Raw genomic sequence first — 14,906 nt, 5'->3', positions numbered from 1 at the left:
GAGGTAGCGCCGGGGCCGCTCGGGGCGGGATGGTGACCCCGGGCGGGCGGGAAGGGAAGGGACGGGACACTCACAGGACCGAGCCGCCTGTGCCCAGGCCGAGCAGAAGCCTGTCGCGGTGTCTGCCCGCAGCACTGGGCAGCGGTCTCTACCCTTGTGCCAAGGCGGCAGGTTCATAGAATGGTTTGTGTTGGGAAGGTCCCTAAAGATCATCTTGTTACAAGCACCTTGTCGTGAGCAGGGACATATTCCACTAGACCAGATTGATTAGAGCCCCATCCAGCCTGGCCTTGAACACTGCTAGGGATGGGCATCCACAGCATCACCAGGCAACCTGTTCGAGGTATCACACGACTGAAAGTTGCTGTGACTGCTCACTGCTCTGGTTGGACCTCCAACGGCCTCTCTGGGGCAATTTTGCTAGGGATAGTTGTAGTAGTAAAATTTGGGAAATTTTATTGAGAGGAGTTTGCTTGGTGAGCAGCATTGCTGTGTCTGCAGAACATCAAAAGGATGCAGTTTAGCTGTACCATGAGAAATCTTTGTACTGAGGACATACCTTATTCCCTGTAATTGCCTTTTTAGCCATATATTATACTGATTTGGTTTGTTTTGATGATTGCTGGGAAAAAAAAGGTCATGGTATAATAGGGGTATACTTTGTATTCTCACTGTTTTCAGAAAGTCTCCAGTGCAAGTCCAGCTGATGCAGTGAATCAAATTAAAGAGGAAAAGAAAAAGGAAAATGAAGCTGTGAACCAACACCAGAATGATGTAAGTGGTTCTTTAATACCACATAGTAACAGGAGTGGTTTTCAGACAGGTTCAGAAAAGGCTCTCAAATCTGGAATACTTTGCTGTATTTTGAAATCCCAGCTTTTGGGAAGAAAGCTTGCTATAGCACAGAGAAAAAAAAACTCATATTATTCAAGAGCTTCATCTTCCATTAGTAGGGTTACTGATAAATTATTAAATCTCTACATTTTATGTAACAAAAGGATTTGGGTTATTGGAAAATAAAGCTCGTGGTTTTGTGGTGCCTAAGGAGGGTGGTGGTTGATGAGCATTCATAATGGTTGAAGGGATATTGGCAGCACTGATGTAGTACAATAGAGCTTAAAAACTCACCTTAGGCTAAAATACAGGAACCTTCATGTGAACTGTCTGGCTTGAATCTGATGCTTTGAATGTAGTGGCAGAAACGAAGGCTTGTTGGAGTGATCCAGATTTATCCAGGACATCTGCCAAATGCAAATTTTGGGTCAGGAATATAAGCTGCTTTCTGAGGTCCAGCTCAGAGACCCATTTAGGCCCAGATTGATGAACGTGCATGGAAAATCAGAAAATCACTCTAAAATAGTCAGTAAGTTGGATGGGACTATCCTGTATATTATTATTTATAAATGCTTTACTGAATTTTAGTGTAAATTGCAGTACAGTTAAATCTTGACAAGTTGGAACCTCTGGGGATGCACCAACACTGTTAATCCTTTTATTCTCTTTGTCTCACAAACGTGTTCGTGATCGAATTTGTCTTACAGCTCCAGTGTGTGCCAAGCTTCATAGAAGACAGACTGAAGCTTTATGAAGCACTGAAAAAAGAACATGATGCTTTGCTAGCTTACAGAGCAGCCAACCAGAGCAAATCTATCAAAATTACTCTGACAGATGGGGAGACACTTGAAGGGGAATCTTGGAAAACCACGCCATATCAATTAGCTGTAGGAATTAGGTAACTGCACATTCAAGGAGTTGTACTTCTATAGTGATAAAACTGTTACTATCATTTGTCTCTTACCTTGTTGTATAAAATATATATCACGATCAGTGGGTGGTGGCTCCCTTAAACTGGTTTGCTTGGAAAGCATTGGCACTTCAGATTCATGTAGTAGAAACAGCTGGTTACAGTTCTGATGCTTGGGATTCTGTGCTGGGATCATAATGCTTCCAATTAATTCCGTGGCACTGCTGGGAATTGAGACATTTTGTGAATTAGCAGAATCAGTGGAACCTGTTGTAAGGAACAGCCTTTCCTCCAGATCCCCAGCACTGAAAAGTGTTAAACAAAACCTCTCAAGACTTTAAGGTTCTAAACCTTAAAAGTAGGCAAGTGTTTAAGAAAACCACAGAAGCAAAAGTTTATGGTCTTCAGGTGCTACAAGATGTGGATGTGATCTTATGGGGTTTAGAAATCTAAAGGCTTTTACAAATCTGAAGCTAAATATTCTTTTCTTTTGTCTCTTCTGTTTCTTCAGTCAAGTGTTGGCTTCAAATGCAGTCATAGCTAAAGTGAATGGTGAACTCTGGGATCTGGACCGTCCGCTGGAGGGAGATTGTACTCTAGAGCTGCTCACCTTTGATAATGAAGAAGCCCAAGCTGTGAGTAAACACTCTGGTTTCTGCTTGATTAAAGAAACTAATAACATAAAATTGGTTGCAGCATTAAGCTTTAAAAATCCCATATTAAAAAACACCACAAAACTATACAAGTAATGTATTTCCAATGATTCAACAAAGATTAGATACTAAGTGCCTGTAGTCTGAGAGTGAGTAAAGTCTTTGTGTTCTTTTCATCCTTCTCTTTTACATAAATAAGTTATTTCTCAAAGGAGTTAGCACAGAAAGCCTTGATTTGTATGTGAACTTGAAGCAGTCTGTGGTTTGGCTCAGTGCATCTGAAGATCAGATGGTAAAAGCAAAGTGAGGCAGTCTCAACTGTTTTCTAAAAACTGTCCAATATTAGACTTGAGCATTAAATAAAATCTACACCCCCTTGTATTGGCACTGTTTATTAGTTCCTTAAGTAGACATTTCTTAGTCAATTAAACTATATGTATACTTAGCAACTTGAATGAGATTTTTCTTTAATGGTATTCAGTCTGAAGCTTATGTTATCTTTATACGCTGAGATTGGACTTCAGTTTTGTCAAAGAATTATTCATGTGGTTAAGCTTGTTGGAGACATTTCAGGAGCCTGTCAAGGCTTTATCTTATAGCAGTACCTCTGAAATAGTCTCAATTAATAAGTCAGAACATCAGACTGGTATTGATCTACTGTGTTGTTGGCTTCCCTCTTCTGACATTTCAGGTAATATAGTTTACAGGCCCATTAATAAATGTACTGAACGTGAACAATGGCAGCCTAATTGGCTACATTGCTTTAGATGTGATTAGTGGTGCATAGACTTCAACTGAAATTAACTTCTAAATAAACAAGGTAAAGTAATTAAGTTGAAGGAATTGTGCAGAGGTAGTCATCCTATTTCAGACTGAAGTATGATGGGCCTTTAGTGCCACATCTGCCATTATCTTTTCATTTTGAAGCATTCTAAATGAGTAATATAAAGTTGTTTTACTTCTCTCAGAATTTGAACAACATTTGTTCCAGTCTGTGTCCTACCTGCAGATCTCTCTAGTTTTGTATTTCCTTTTTAGTTACACAGTGCCATTGACCTCATGGTTTGCTCAGCTGACTTCATTTACAGGTTTATTGGCATTCAAGTGCTCACATTCTTGGAGAGGCCATGGAAGGACATTTTGGGGGCTGCTTATGCTACGGACCACCCGTTGAGAATGGATTTTATTATGACATGTATATTGAAGACAGGTAAAATCACAGTGTCTTAGAACTTTAACACTCCTATTAAAGATTAGTACTAGAATTATTTTGTTTGTTTCTGCATGTTAAAAGTATAATTCTGACTCTAATATGATTTGAAACATAGTCTTCTGTATATACAGTTCAGTTGAGTCTGTGTATATATTTAAATTCAGAAGCAGTGTTCAGACACCTGCTCTGTAAGAGATGAAGCTGTTCTGTGGAAAAAATGCAGAGTGTTTGGGTTGAACTTTCTGAAGTTCCTGTGAGGCAAAGGGGATGGTTTCCTTGAAGAGTCATCCATATTTGGTTTCCAGGGGCCATAGTCATTTGTAGAAAGGGCACAAATGCATGTAACTTGTCTAGGTGTTTACTACTTTTCTAATCCTTGTGCACAGCTTTACAATTCTGTTCTTTCCTTGCTTATCCTTCTGTAGGCAGGGAGAATACTGAATCTGCATAAGCTGATAAACTGGCTCTTGTGGCTGGGCTGAGCCTTTTTGACCCTTGGTTTGTTTTTTTTCTTAAATCATATGTATATTTTGAGCTATAGGTCTTCCAGATATTTAATCATGTCAAAGACTGTTCCAGACATTCAAAGGAATTATTTCAATGGGTTTTTTCAGAGTGATACTATCTGTGTTTCTGGGTTTAGAAAATACAGCTGATTGTAAGTAACTAAGGCAAAAAATACAGTGACAAATCACAACACATTCCATGTTTTTCAAATTAAACCATTAGAAAAATGGGAGTATCAAAATGATTAATTTATATTTCTTTTGCTTGTGTCTTTTTATCTAGAAGTGTATCTAGTACTGAATTCCCACTACTAGAGAACCATTGTAAAAATATCATAAAAGAGAAACAGGCTTTTGAAAGGCTGGAAGTCAAAAAGGAGATCCTGTTAGACATGTTTAAGGTAACTCTTTAGAGTGGCTGTGGATCTGACGTGGAGTTTTTTTTGTTGTTGATTTGTTGTTTTGTTTTGTTTGGTGGGTTTTTTGTTTGTATTGGGGTTTTTTTGGTTTTTTTTAGTTAGAAGTATCTTTTACTGGTGCACTTGTAATATAAAAATGTAGTTTTTGAAGAGAATTTTATTATCCATTTTGTTAACTTTTCTGGCTTTTCATGCTTCCACACACAGTATAATAAGTTTAAGTGTCGTATCCTTAATGAGAAGGTGAAGACACCAACTACCACAGTATACAGGTAAAGGAATATACTTGAACTGAAAGAATAATTTGGGATTTTTTTTATTCTGAGTTCTGAATTCTTGTGTGATTGGGACTTAAGCTTGCAATTAATATTGCTACATAGGTAGAATGAGATTTTCTTTCTCTGCTGGGACAGATTAGGTCTCAGTTTGTGGACAAATGTCAAATTCAGTTTTTATTCACTCTGGTTTCAGCAGACTGATTAAAGTAAGTTGCCATCTCTGACATTGTCTTGCTGCATAATGACTAAAGCTCTCTCTAGCTCAGTGTGGGGTGAAGAACCTGCTCATTCAGTTACTTGTTAGTTGGTTGGAAAATGGCAACATCATTTTCTGTTTGATGTGCATGCTTTAAAATTTCCTGGCCAACTTGAACAAGTTCACATAAGGAACTGTATGAATTGGCAAATGTGTTATGATGCTCTTGAAAATGGATCAGTTGTGCTGAGCATTTACTGAGTGAATATTCCTCTTCAGGTAGAAGGCACAGTTGCATTTAAGGTGCACTGAATTTGCTTCATGCTGCATGTTTATATTTGCTGGCATGTTTGAATGAGTCAAACATGAGCTTGTGTGCCATTAGTGAATGTATTGAAAAATGTTGGGTTGCTGGGAAATGAACACTCTTTTTGTTTTGGCATATAGATGTGGTCCATTGATTGATCTCTGCAAGGGACCACATGTGAGACACACTGGAAAAATTAAGGCCCTTAAAATAGTTAAGGTAAGTTTAAATTAACTGTGCATCAAAACTGAAATAAATGGTCCATTGATTTATTTATATATTTATTTTTCCTGAGCTGATTGTACTAGGATTGGTCCTTTGTATTGTTTTCTTTGCTTACTGTAGAATAGTTCTTCATTTCTTTTCCAGTTCCCATTGTACAACTAGAACTACTGACTTTAATTGTTGATCTGTGTCTGACATTTACTGATTCTTGGCTAAGGCAGTAGTACCTCAGTGAAAGTTACCAGCATGTTTTTTATCAGAGTATTAGTGTAGTAACCTGCTCATTTAAACTGATGAAGAGCACTGCAAAACTACTCTAGCTAGTGGTGACCAGATGAGCTGTGGAACCAATTCTGCCATGCACAGGAGAGAAGAGCAGCCTAAGCCCCTGTGGCAGGACTGTGCCGCTATCTCCTATCAGCACTGCACTTCACAGGACAAGGGTCCTGCTTAGTCTGACTACAAGGGGGTGTACATGCTCTGTTCTGCAGTAAGTTCACATTAAGTACTCACTGGGTCAGAAAATAGTATTTTGACCTTGTCAGGTACAGGAGATTTTCAGGTACAGGAGATAAAGTGGACCTTAGCAGGTCTGCAAGTGCTGCTGTTACAAAATGGCATTGCTTCCAGGGAAGCCAGAGACAGTGTTTGCAGAGGCCTCTGAATGTACGGTGTATACTCACAGATCCTACTTTTGGTAACCTTATTAGTCTGAGCTCTTTGGAACATTCATCATTGTGGCTTTTCCTGGCTTCCAAACTGAAGTGTATGGAACTCCTGAGTTCCAGGGATTGAGTGGGTAGAGGGTTAAAACTGCTCAGATTTAACTGAGAATTAGGTTTGGTTTGCCTTTCTTGTTTTCTTACTGCATTATGCTTTCAATGTAAACAACTCCTGCCTTTTTAAAAGCCATAACATGAAATAATAAAATATGCCATGATGTGAGTTAAAACAAGGTCCCTAAGCAGAATAAAATAGGATTTGACCTGTCACTTCTGCTTGTCTTCCATGTTAGTATGCTGACTAAAAGGCACTGCAAGTCTCTTTGTATTACAAACAAATGCTGAAGGACTGCATATAATTCTTTTCCCAAGGAAAAATGCAATAATGTTCGAATGGGTTAGTGTTTATCCCTCTTCCCCTGATATTATCCTAAAGTATGGATTTTGTGTATCAGAGTTCCTCTACATATTGGGAAGGAAAATCTGACATGGAAACTCTGCAGAGAATATATGGAATATCCTTTCCTGATAACAAAATGATGAAGGAGTGGGAAAAAGTCCAGGAAGAAGCCAAAAACCGGGATCATAGGAAAATTGGAAAGGTACACTGTTCCACTGTCTACTTCTTTTATATTTCTATTATAGAAATTATTCTCTTCCCATGTATTTTAGTTTTGGTTTGATTTTTTGTTGTTGTTTTTTGACACTTTTAAGGGGAGCCAGTCCCATGTGCTTCTTGGTGTTACTTATATTTTAAAATTTTAGTTCTACAAACTCATCATTTGCATATGAGCATTAAACTAATGTTGGGAAGAAGTTAATGGCTTTAGTCCCTTAGTTTAGGGATATAAACCTGAAACCTATTAATGTAGAGTCTTTGCAGATACTGCCTAAACCACTCTGTTTTTCACAGAAGATAATTAATTTGGGAATTGTGGAAAGAACATGGTTTGATCATTCTTTATAATAGGTGTAAATCTGGGGAAATGTGTGTTTATATGGTCAAAGAATCAAATGGAATTTGGTGTTCTTACAAATCTCTAAGAGTAAGAACTGCAGATCAATTAACTGGTCTTGCTGAGAACTTGTAGACCATAAATCATCTTGTTGCAGTAATAGTCCATCTTTACAAGCAGTGTCTTGATGTGTGTGAAGTAGTTGCATTCTGCAATTCTCTCTGAATTGCTGTTAGAACATTCTGGTTTTGATTTACCTAGGAGCAAGAACTCTTCTTCTTTCATGATTTGAGTCCTGGAAGCTGCTTTTTCCTCCCTAGAGGTGCCTTTCTTTATAACACTCTTGTGGATTTCATACGGGTGAGTATAAACTGATGTTACTGATAGAAGTCCTAACAACTTTATTGTCATTTGCTGATCTTAAATGATAGGCCATTCATAGTGCTGAGCTAGCCACAGAAAGAGAAGTATCTATGTATGTAAACATATACAAGATTTTTGCAAGGATTATACAAATTTAACTTTTTTCAAAATAAGGCAGAGGGAAGCTGTGTTTTTCCAGCTGTGCAAAGTCTACATGTGCAATAGTCCTATTGTGTCCCTGTAAATTGCCATCATAATACCACAGTTGAAAAGAATCAAGCTTTTGCTTGTCAAAAGCTCTCTCACCTTTTCAATGTTGCATTTGTTCTCTAGGGGGAATATCGCAGGCGTAATTTCACTGAAGTTGTGTCTCCGAATGTCTTCAACAGTAAACTCTGGGAAGCTTCAGGACACTGGCAGCACTACAGTGAAAATATGTTCTCATTTGAGATTGAGAAGGAAACCTTTGCCCTTAAACCCATGAATTGTCCAGGACATTGGTTTGTACTCTCAACTGGAAAATTTCTTATTTTATGTCATTTATCCTTTTTGGGGCTGAGGAGAAATAAAAGGAGTATTAATACACAGTCATGTATGTTTATGATAGACTGTGTCCAGAGAGCTTCTCTGACAGTGCCCCAAAGCAGACCTTTGCAGTATGTCTGCACTGAGCTGGGTTGGTGCATGCTAATACTAGTCTGTAGCACTAGTAAATACCAATTCTGTTGGATAGAGGTGGGCATCAGATGTGATGGTCCAAAAAGGATACAGATTAACCAGTCTCAATTTACTCTTGCAGTGTTTTTTTCCTCAGTGATCTTCAGCAGTACACTGAGTGGTGTGCTTCTTCTGTGTGCCTGTCTTTCAGGATGTAGACACTCTGAATGAGTAAATACTTAAAAATGTGATTACTGTCTGTACTGAGCTTGGTTTATTTCTGTGTTGTCCTAAATCTCCTGTAAGAAGGATAAAAGGAAGGTTCTTCAATGTTCCTTTTAGCTTGATGTTTGCCCATCGTCCCCGATCCTGGAGGGAATTGCCTCTTAGACTTGCAGATTTTGGAGTTCTTCACCGAAATGAGCTCTCGGGCACTTTGAGTGGCTTGACTCGTGTAAGGCGTTTCCAACAAGATGATGCTCACATCTTTTGCACAATGGAACAGGTAAAAAAAAAAGGCACCTTCCACATCCCCACCAGTCAACCAAAAAAACCCTTCCCTCTCCCAGTGCAAACTAACAGTAAACAAGAAAAAAATTCCTGAAGTATTTCAACTCTTGATTCTTCCATTGTATAGCATAAAGCTGCTTTTGATAGTTTTTTTCTAGGTGCTTCATTTTATTTAGAAAGATGCATTGAGCAACTAAACCCCAGAAAGTAAGATTTGTTGCATTTTCCATCTCCCTCTGCAAAAAAAAAGCAGTTGATCGCATTGTTTTCTATAGTACTGCTGAATAAAACCTTAATTTTGTCAGTAATGCCATAGACTTTAGTGGAACTACATGTAAAAATTGATGTTCTTTAATTCAGGATACAATTTGACTCCAGAACCTCATGCTTAACAAAAATACCACTTTTCTTGCCATGCTTTGAAGCCACAACACCTCAGATCTCTCTTTGCCCGTTAAATGGAGTTGGATTTCTTGGATGTAATTTTCAAGTGATTTTTAATTCTTTCTTATTTAATGGACTCTTATGTTCTTGTTATGAGGAATTCAGTAGATTCAATTGCATTTTTATGTGAGTTAATTTTAACGTATTTAATATGTTTTATGTTTAAGATTGAAGAAGAAATTAAGGACTGTCTTGATTTCTTGAAGTCAGTGTATGCTGTCTTTGGCTTTACCTTTCAACTACATCTTTCTACAAGACCAGAAAATTATCTTGGAGATTTAGAGATCTGGGATCATGCAGAAAAGGTAATTAATTTAGAAGCAAACAAACAAACCCCTTAATATTTGTACTTGAGATAGATATTTAACTGACTTCTACCATGCTACATGGGGAAATTGCTTAAATCACATGCTAAATACTGCCCTTGGTGGAAATTCTTGTAGGAAAACATCACATTAAATCTGAAGTTTCTATAGAAAATCAGAACTTTCAGATTCTTACTTAGCCCCTTACCTTGAACTAGTTAAATTTCTATTAATATTTTTCTGATTAATCAGAAAAAAATATTATAGAATTTTATATATAAATTTTTCTATATAAATTATATATATTTATAATTATAAAAATTATATTTATACAAGGAACCACTATTTCCACATTATTTATCATAAACGAGCAAATGCTTGAACAATAGAGGTTGTGCTGCCTTTTCACTCCTTTTGAATTTCAAAGGCAGTTGCTTTGGCTTCCAGTAATGAGAGGCCTTTCTATACTTGTTTTAATTACTCTCTCATTATTATGATCAGCAACTTCAGAATAGCTTGAATAACTTTGGAGAGCAATGGAGTTTGAATCCAGGAGATGGAGCATTTTATGGTCCTAAGGTTAGTGACTCAGCATTTCAGTATAACTTTGGGATGGACAGAAATGCAGATGTTCTGCAGGCAAACTATATTTAGTAACTGTGTAATTTTGCTTCACAGATTGATATTAAAATCAAAGATGCAATTGGTAGGTACCATCAATGTGCCACGATCCAGCTTGACTTCCAGCTACCCATTCGGTTTAATCTTACTTACGTTGGGTGAGTGGTTAAGCTGAATATCTTCCTTTTTAAAATGAAATTAAACAATAGCTTTCATGATCTGTAATTCCCATTATGTACTAATGCTATATTGCTCATTTAACAAATTATTAACTTGTAAATCAGTCAGCTGGTAGGCAGAGCAAACACCCCCAGTGGGTAGAGGAGTGAGTCATGAACTTGAAGATATTTTTTCAATGTAATGATAGCTCACTTTAATTGTAAATGCAGGAAAATCTCATTTTCTGTCTTGTCTGCCAGTTTTGAAGACAATTGATCATAAGTAATGCTAAAAACCCCTCAGCTGAGTCAGTTTTCTTTTTCAGCCTAGTCATTGTGTCTCCTTGGAAGACACAGCACACAAATTCAAACATGCCGTAAGGAGCAAGTATGTTTGTACTAAGTGGTTCTTTATTTTTATCAGATTAAATTAGTTAACTTTGAACATAAACCAAGTGCAAACAGCTTTTAGTGAAAATCTGTCTGGTTTCCAGCTAGGCCCACTGAGCAAATTAATTTTAATGCCACATTGACTTGAGTACTCATTTTGTGGGTTGTATTTTTGCAAATCTGTGTTTCAGTTTTGCATATTTTGAAGATGGGGAAGATGGATAAGAATTTGTAATTTTTTGGTCCTGTGGCATATTCTACTGTAGATGTTATAGTTTTTATGGTAGGTGATAATATTATTATGAACTGGCTTTTTTTTAAAGCCAGTTTTTTTTAAATTTCAGGATTGTAATTTAAGTGAAGTAATGAAAAGTAAGGGCAGGTAAGTTCCTGTGCAACAAAATAAAAGCAAGTCCTGATGGAAAGAGAGTGCAAGGAAGTACATAAAATATTGAAATGCACAAAAATGGTGCTGAGTCAGTCAAGTGTCTTCTTAAGTTTAAGAGTGTGTCTCTGCCACTAGCTGCAGGCGTGATTATTTTAAATTAGAATTTCTTTAAAAGGCCAGCTGACTTGAAGTACATTTTTAATAAAACCAGTAGGCTTTTCATAAGTATAACTAACTAAAATTTGTCTTTATGTTAAAAGTAGAATCAAAAATATTAGTAAGATTACATGTGTGTGAGCTGAGATAACTTTATTTTTAAACAAAAACCTTCATTTTTTTTTCAGTAAGGATGGTGATGACAAGAAAAGGCCAGTGATTATTCACAGAGCTATTTTGGGATCTGTGGAGAGAATGATTGCTATTCTAGCAGAAAATTATGGAGGAAAATGGTATGTGGAAATCTAAGACTTTAACAGTTCTAACAAATGGAATTCTAAGAAGACTTTGACTATGTAGAAACTGTATGTCCTTCCTATTGTCCCATATATTATAATGCAAAAATAATACCCCTAAAATTTTCTCAAAATTTGTAAGATTACAAGAAAAGTCTGGTTTTCTGGTCTAAGTTGTATGATATCCATACAATTTCATGAGACTGCAGAAAAAAAGAAAAATAATGCAAAAATAGGAATTGTAATTGAATGTGTAAGTCCTGCATTATTCTTGTTCCTTTTTTCTTAAAAATTGTGCTTTTGTACCAGCAGTGTGTCAGATGTATGTAAAGCAGTTATTTGTGTATACACAGGCATTAAGTAATCGTAAAATGTGAAATATTTTTGTACTTCTAAGATTGATCATTTTATCTTGGATAAGATCTGGAAATATTTCTTTGTGAATGTATTTAAATTACTAAGGAAGAGTTAATTCTTATTTTCAGTCACCTGACTGTCCACCTTCACTGTAAAGTAATAGATAAGAGTGAAAATTATGCAGAAAAAATTCTGTTTAAAGTTGTGAAGTCATCTAGGAAGAAAACAGAAGGTCCAACTTCCCCATATGTCATTTTACTGGAATCAGTCTATTTGCTATTTTGTATGAACTTGAAATGAGGGAGATAATACACTATCCAACATCCTTAGCTAATGTAAATAATTCTGTACAGAAATTATTATTGTGGAACATGACTGTGGCTGTGAGTGGAAATGTAAAATGCACCTTTGTTTCCTGTCTGTCCTGTGCTGGCCAGGCCGTTCTGGCTGTCTCCACGGCAGGTGATGGTTGTGCCTGTGGGCCCCACCTCGGAGCAATACGCGCAGCAGGTGAGAGGACAGCTTGTCTCCTTGTGGCAGCAGGCAGATTTCAGAGATCCTTTGTGCTCGTCCTAGAACAGGGAATTAATGCTTGATAACTCTGGAGACATGGTGGGGGGAGAGGTAAATTTTTCAATATACAAGTTTCTGTCCAAAATTTGTATATGTCTTGAGTAGGGGGTATGCAATTTTAAGTATTTTGGGTTCTTTAATTATGTACATACTTCTATAATTATTCAAGGACAAAGCATCCTGGATAGCAAACCTTATATAACCAATGCTTCATTACAGCACTCTCAGCTCTAAGTAGGCAGAGCCAGTTTCTTCCATTTCCCACCATGTGTATTCTTGACTACATCCCTTTTGAACCATCGTTGGTTTTACCCCTGACCCATGCTTTCCTTTTAATGCAAGAATAAGTGTGTTTGTTCCTACTCCTCTTACTCCTTTCTCAGACTGAGGACGTGTTTTTGACGTGCAGTAGCAGAGCAGCACGTGTTTGATATAGATGTTATCCTGTATTGTCTCCCAGCTGAGGTGCTGCTGTGTTTGCAGGTTTCTTCAGATAACTTCATTGAAATCCTTATAATCATCCACAAGAACAAAATTATGCATGTGCATGAATTAATTATTGGGAGACATCAATAATTGCAGCATTTACAAATGTATGTTGTAAACTATATAGTAATACCAAGAGGGTTTTGGTTTCTTTGGGTTTTTTTAGGTTTGCAACCAGTTTTTTGAAGCAGGATTTATGTCGGATGTGGATCTAGATCAAAGTTGCACATTAAACAAGAAAATTAGAAATGCACAGCTGGCTCAGTATAACTTCATTTTAGGTAATTGCAGCATCTTACATTTCTGAATATCATTTAAGTTCTAATGTTGGACAAAGTTTGTTCTAGGCTCATTTTCTAATGTAGATTGTGCAATATTTTGTGCTATGTCTTGCAGTGGTTGGAGAAAAGGAGAAAGCAAATAATGCTGTCAATGTGCGAACCAGAGACAACAAAGTTCATGGAGAGATTTCAATATCTTCTACTATTGAAAAACTCAAGAAATTTAAGACTTCACAAATTGCAAATGCAGAAGAAGAATTCTGATGTTGCTGCTAGGAAAAAAAAATATTAGCTGCCTATGTGAAATGTTTGTTTCTTCCTGCACAGCAGTGATGCTCATCTGAGAGAATTTTCAGTTAATGGATACACAAAATAAGCAAATGGAGCCCTGTTGGTGCTCCAGGAAAAGCATGAGAGGACAGATGCACCTGCCAACTCCTTTAACAATCGCATGGGTTGCCTGAATTGCAGAATGCTTATTTAGAAAGTCCTACACCTCTGATGTGGTGGGTTTGCTGTGGAAATAAGTCAGGGCTGTACCATGGTGGGGATCAGAAGGCTGGGAAGGACAGGGGAGATGCTGGGGGTGCTGAGCTCCCTCAGTCACGGAGCAGGTACCTGGCTGTGACCTGGCATCCTGAGCCTGGCAGTGCACAGGTGCCTCAGGAGCAGTTTGCGTTAGGTTTTTTTCTAGCTCCAGATGGTAACAAAAATTTGGGGGACTGGGGGTGGAATTGAATAGCTTGGTTGTTTCAGAATGTGTGTTCAGAGACTATGAATGCACTGGAGTCTTTGTTGGAAGTCTCAGTGTAACAAGGCACTCGTGGAGTTGGTGTGATGACTGGTTGCTGTGATGGTGGTTGCCAAGAATGCAGTTCAATTACTGTAACTTTGTGTGAAGTGTTTTATGTTTTTCCCTCTGTTTGCTGTTGTTTTGGCTTTTTACTAAAACAAAAAGAAAAACACTTTGAAAAATCTTTGTGTGTAATTTATTACCTTATTTGCTGGAAGTAGTTAGGATGCTGAAAAGGAGCAGAGGACAATTTTAATTTTAAAACAGTAAGCTGGACTTGAAGCTGGCCATATTTCTGTTTTGTTTATGCTTAGAAATGATTTTTAAAGCTGCTGTTGCAGGCAATTGAGCTGGATTTCTTGAGAGATTAATTTTTACCTTTTTTTCACTTAAATATGTTGTTATATAGTTAACAGGCTTAGATAGTGTTACATGTATTGCTCAGTTACCTAAGCTATACAGCTCTAGTTGTGATTTAAATATCACAGCCATGAAGCAGAAACTACAATTTAGTGTGTAAATATTAACACAAATACAAAGCTTATGTTTTACTTTTGCCTCACACTCGTACAGACCTGTGTTTAATAGGTCTGTGTTTGGTTTTGTGTTCGTTTGGGTTTGTGGATCTGTTTTTATCTCCTGCTTCTAAAAGAAAAGGGGGGGAAAAACATTGAAGTAACAACAGGAAAGCTTTCTGTTCCACTTGACAGAATGAACGCGGGGAGTGGCGGGCAATTTTTATTTCTATATTTTATAATACCTACATTTTTACGGACGATCGCTTCCGTGCTCCATGTGCGGTGTACTGAGCCTGCAGCACTGAGGTTCTGAGGGTGTTTCGGGGGTTTCAGAGCGAATTTCGGGCTTTGCCGGTGTCCGCTCCCGTGAGGGGCCGCCCTGGCGCCGCCG

General features: G+C 37.5%; 1 protein-coding gene across 1 annotated transcript in view; it reads left to right on the top strand.

Annotated features, from left to right (window-relative positions):
- Window positions 1-14,181, top strand: part of TARS3 (threonyl-tRNA synthetase 3) — a 14,807-nt gene extending 626 nt beyond the window's left edge. The window contains exons 2-19 of the mRNA XM_031055910.1: window positions 682-774; window positions 1,542-1,732; window positions 2,256-2,379; window positions 3,486-3,607; window positions 4,400-4,517; window positions 4,743-4,807; window positions 5,457-5,535; window positions 6,719-6,865; window positions 7,481-7,579; window positions 7,916-8,082; window positions 8,582-8,744; window positions 9,361-9,498; window positions 10,000-10,077; window positions 10,177-10,277; window positions 11,400-11,504; window positions 12,302-12,374; window positions 13,090-13,204; window positions 13,320-14,181. Coding sequence (XP_030911770.1) covers window positions 682-774; window positions 1,542-1,732; window positions 2,256-2,379; window positions 3,486-3,607; window positions 4,400-4,517; window positions 4,743-4,807; window positions 5,457-5,535; window positions 6,719-6,865; window positions 7,481-7,579; window positions 7,916-8,082; window positions 8,582-8,744; window positions 9,361-9,498; window positions 10,000-10,077; window positions 10,177-10,277; window positions 11,400-11,504; window positions 12,302-12,374; window positions 13,090-13,204; window positions 13,320-13,468 — 2,127 coding nt within the window. The 3' untranslated portion in view covers window positions 13,469-14,181. The remainder of the gene's footprint in view (window positions 1-681; window positions 775-1,541; window positions 1,733-2,255; window positions 2,380-3,485; window positions 3,608-4,399; window positions 4,518-4,742; window positions 4,808-5,456; window positions 5,536-6,718; window positions 6,866-7,480; window positions 7,580-7,915; window positions 8,083-8,581; window positions 8,745-9,360; window positions 9,499-9,999; window positions 10,078-10,176; window positions 10,278-11,399; window positions 11,505-12,301; window positions 12,375-13,089; window positions 13,205-13,319) is intronic.
- Window positions 14,182-14,906: the final 725 nt, after the last annotated feature.

The sequence above is a fragment of the Geospiza fortis genome, unplaced genomic scaffold (assembly GCF_000277835.1).
Source record: "Geospiza fortis unplaced genomic scaffold, GeoFor_1.0 scaffold171, whole genome shotgun sequence".
Lineage (NCBI taxonomy): Eukaryota > Metazoa > Chordata > Aves > Passeriformes > Thraupidae > Geospiza > Geospiza fortis.
The sequence above is the reverse complement of the archived record's forward strand: the minus strand, read 5'-3'. Positions and strand labels throughout refer to the sequence as shown.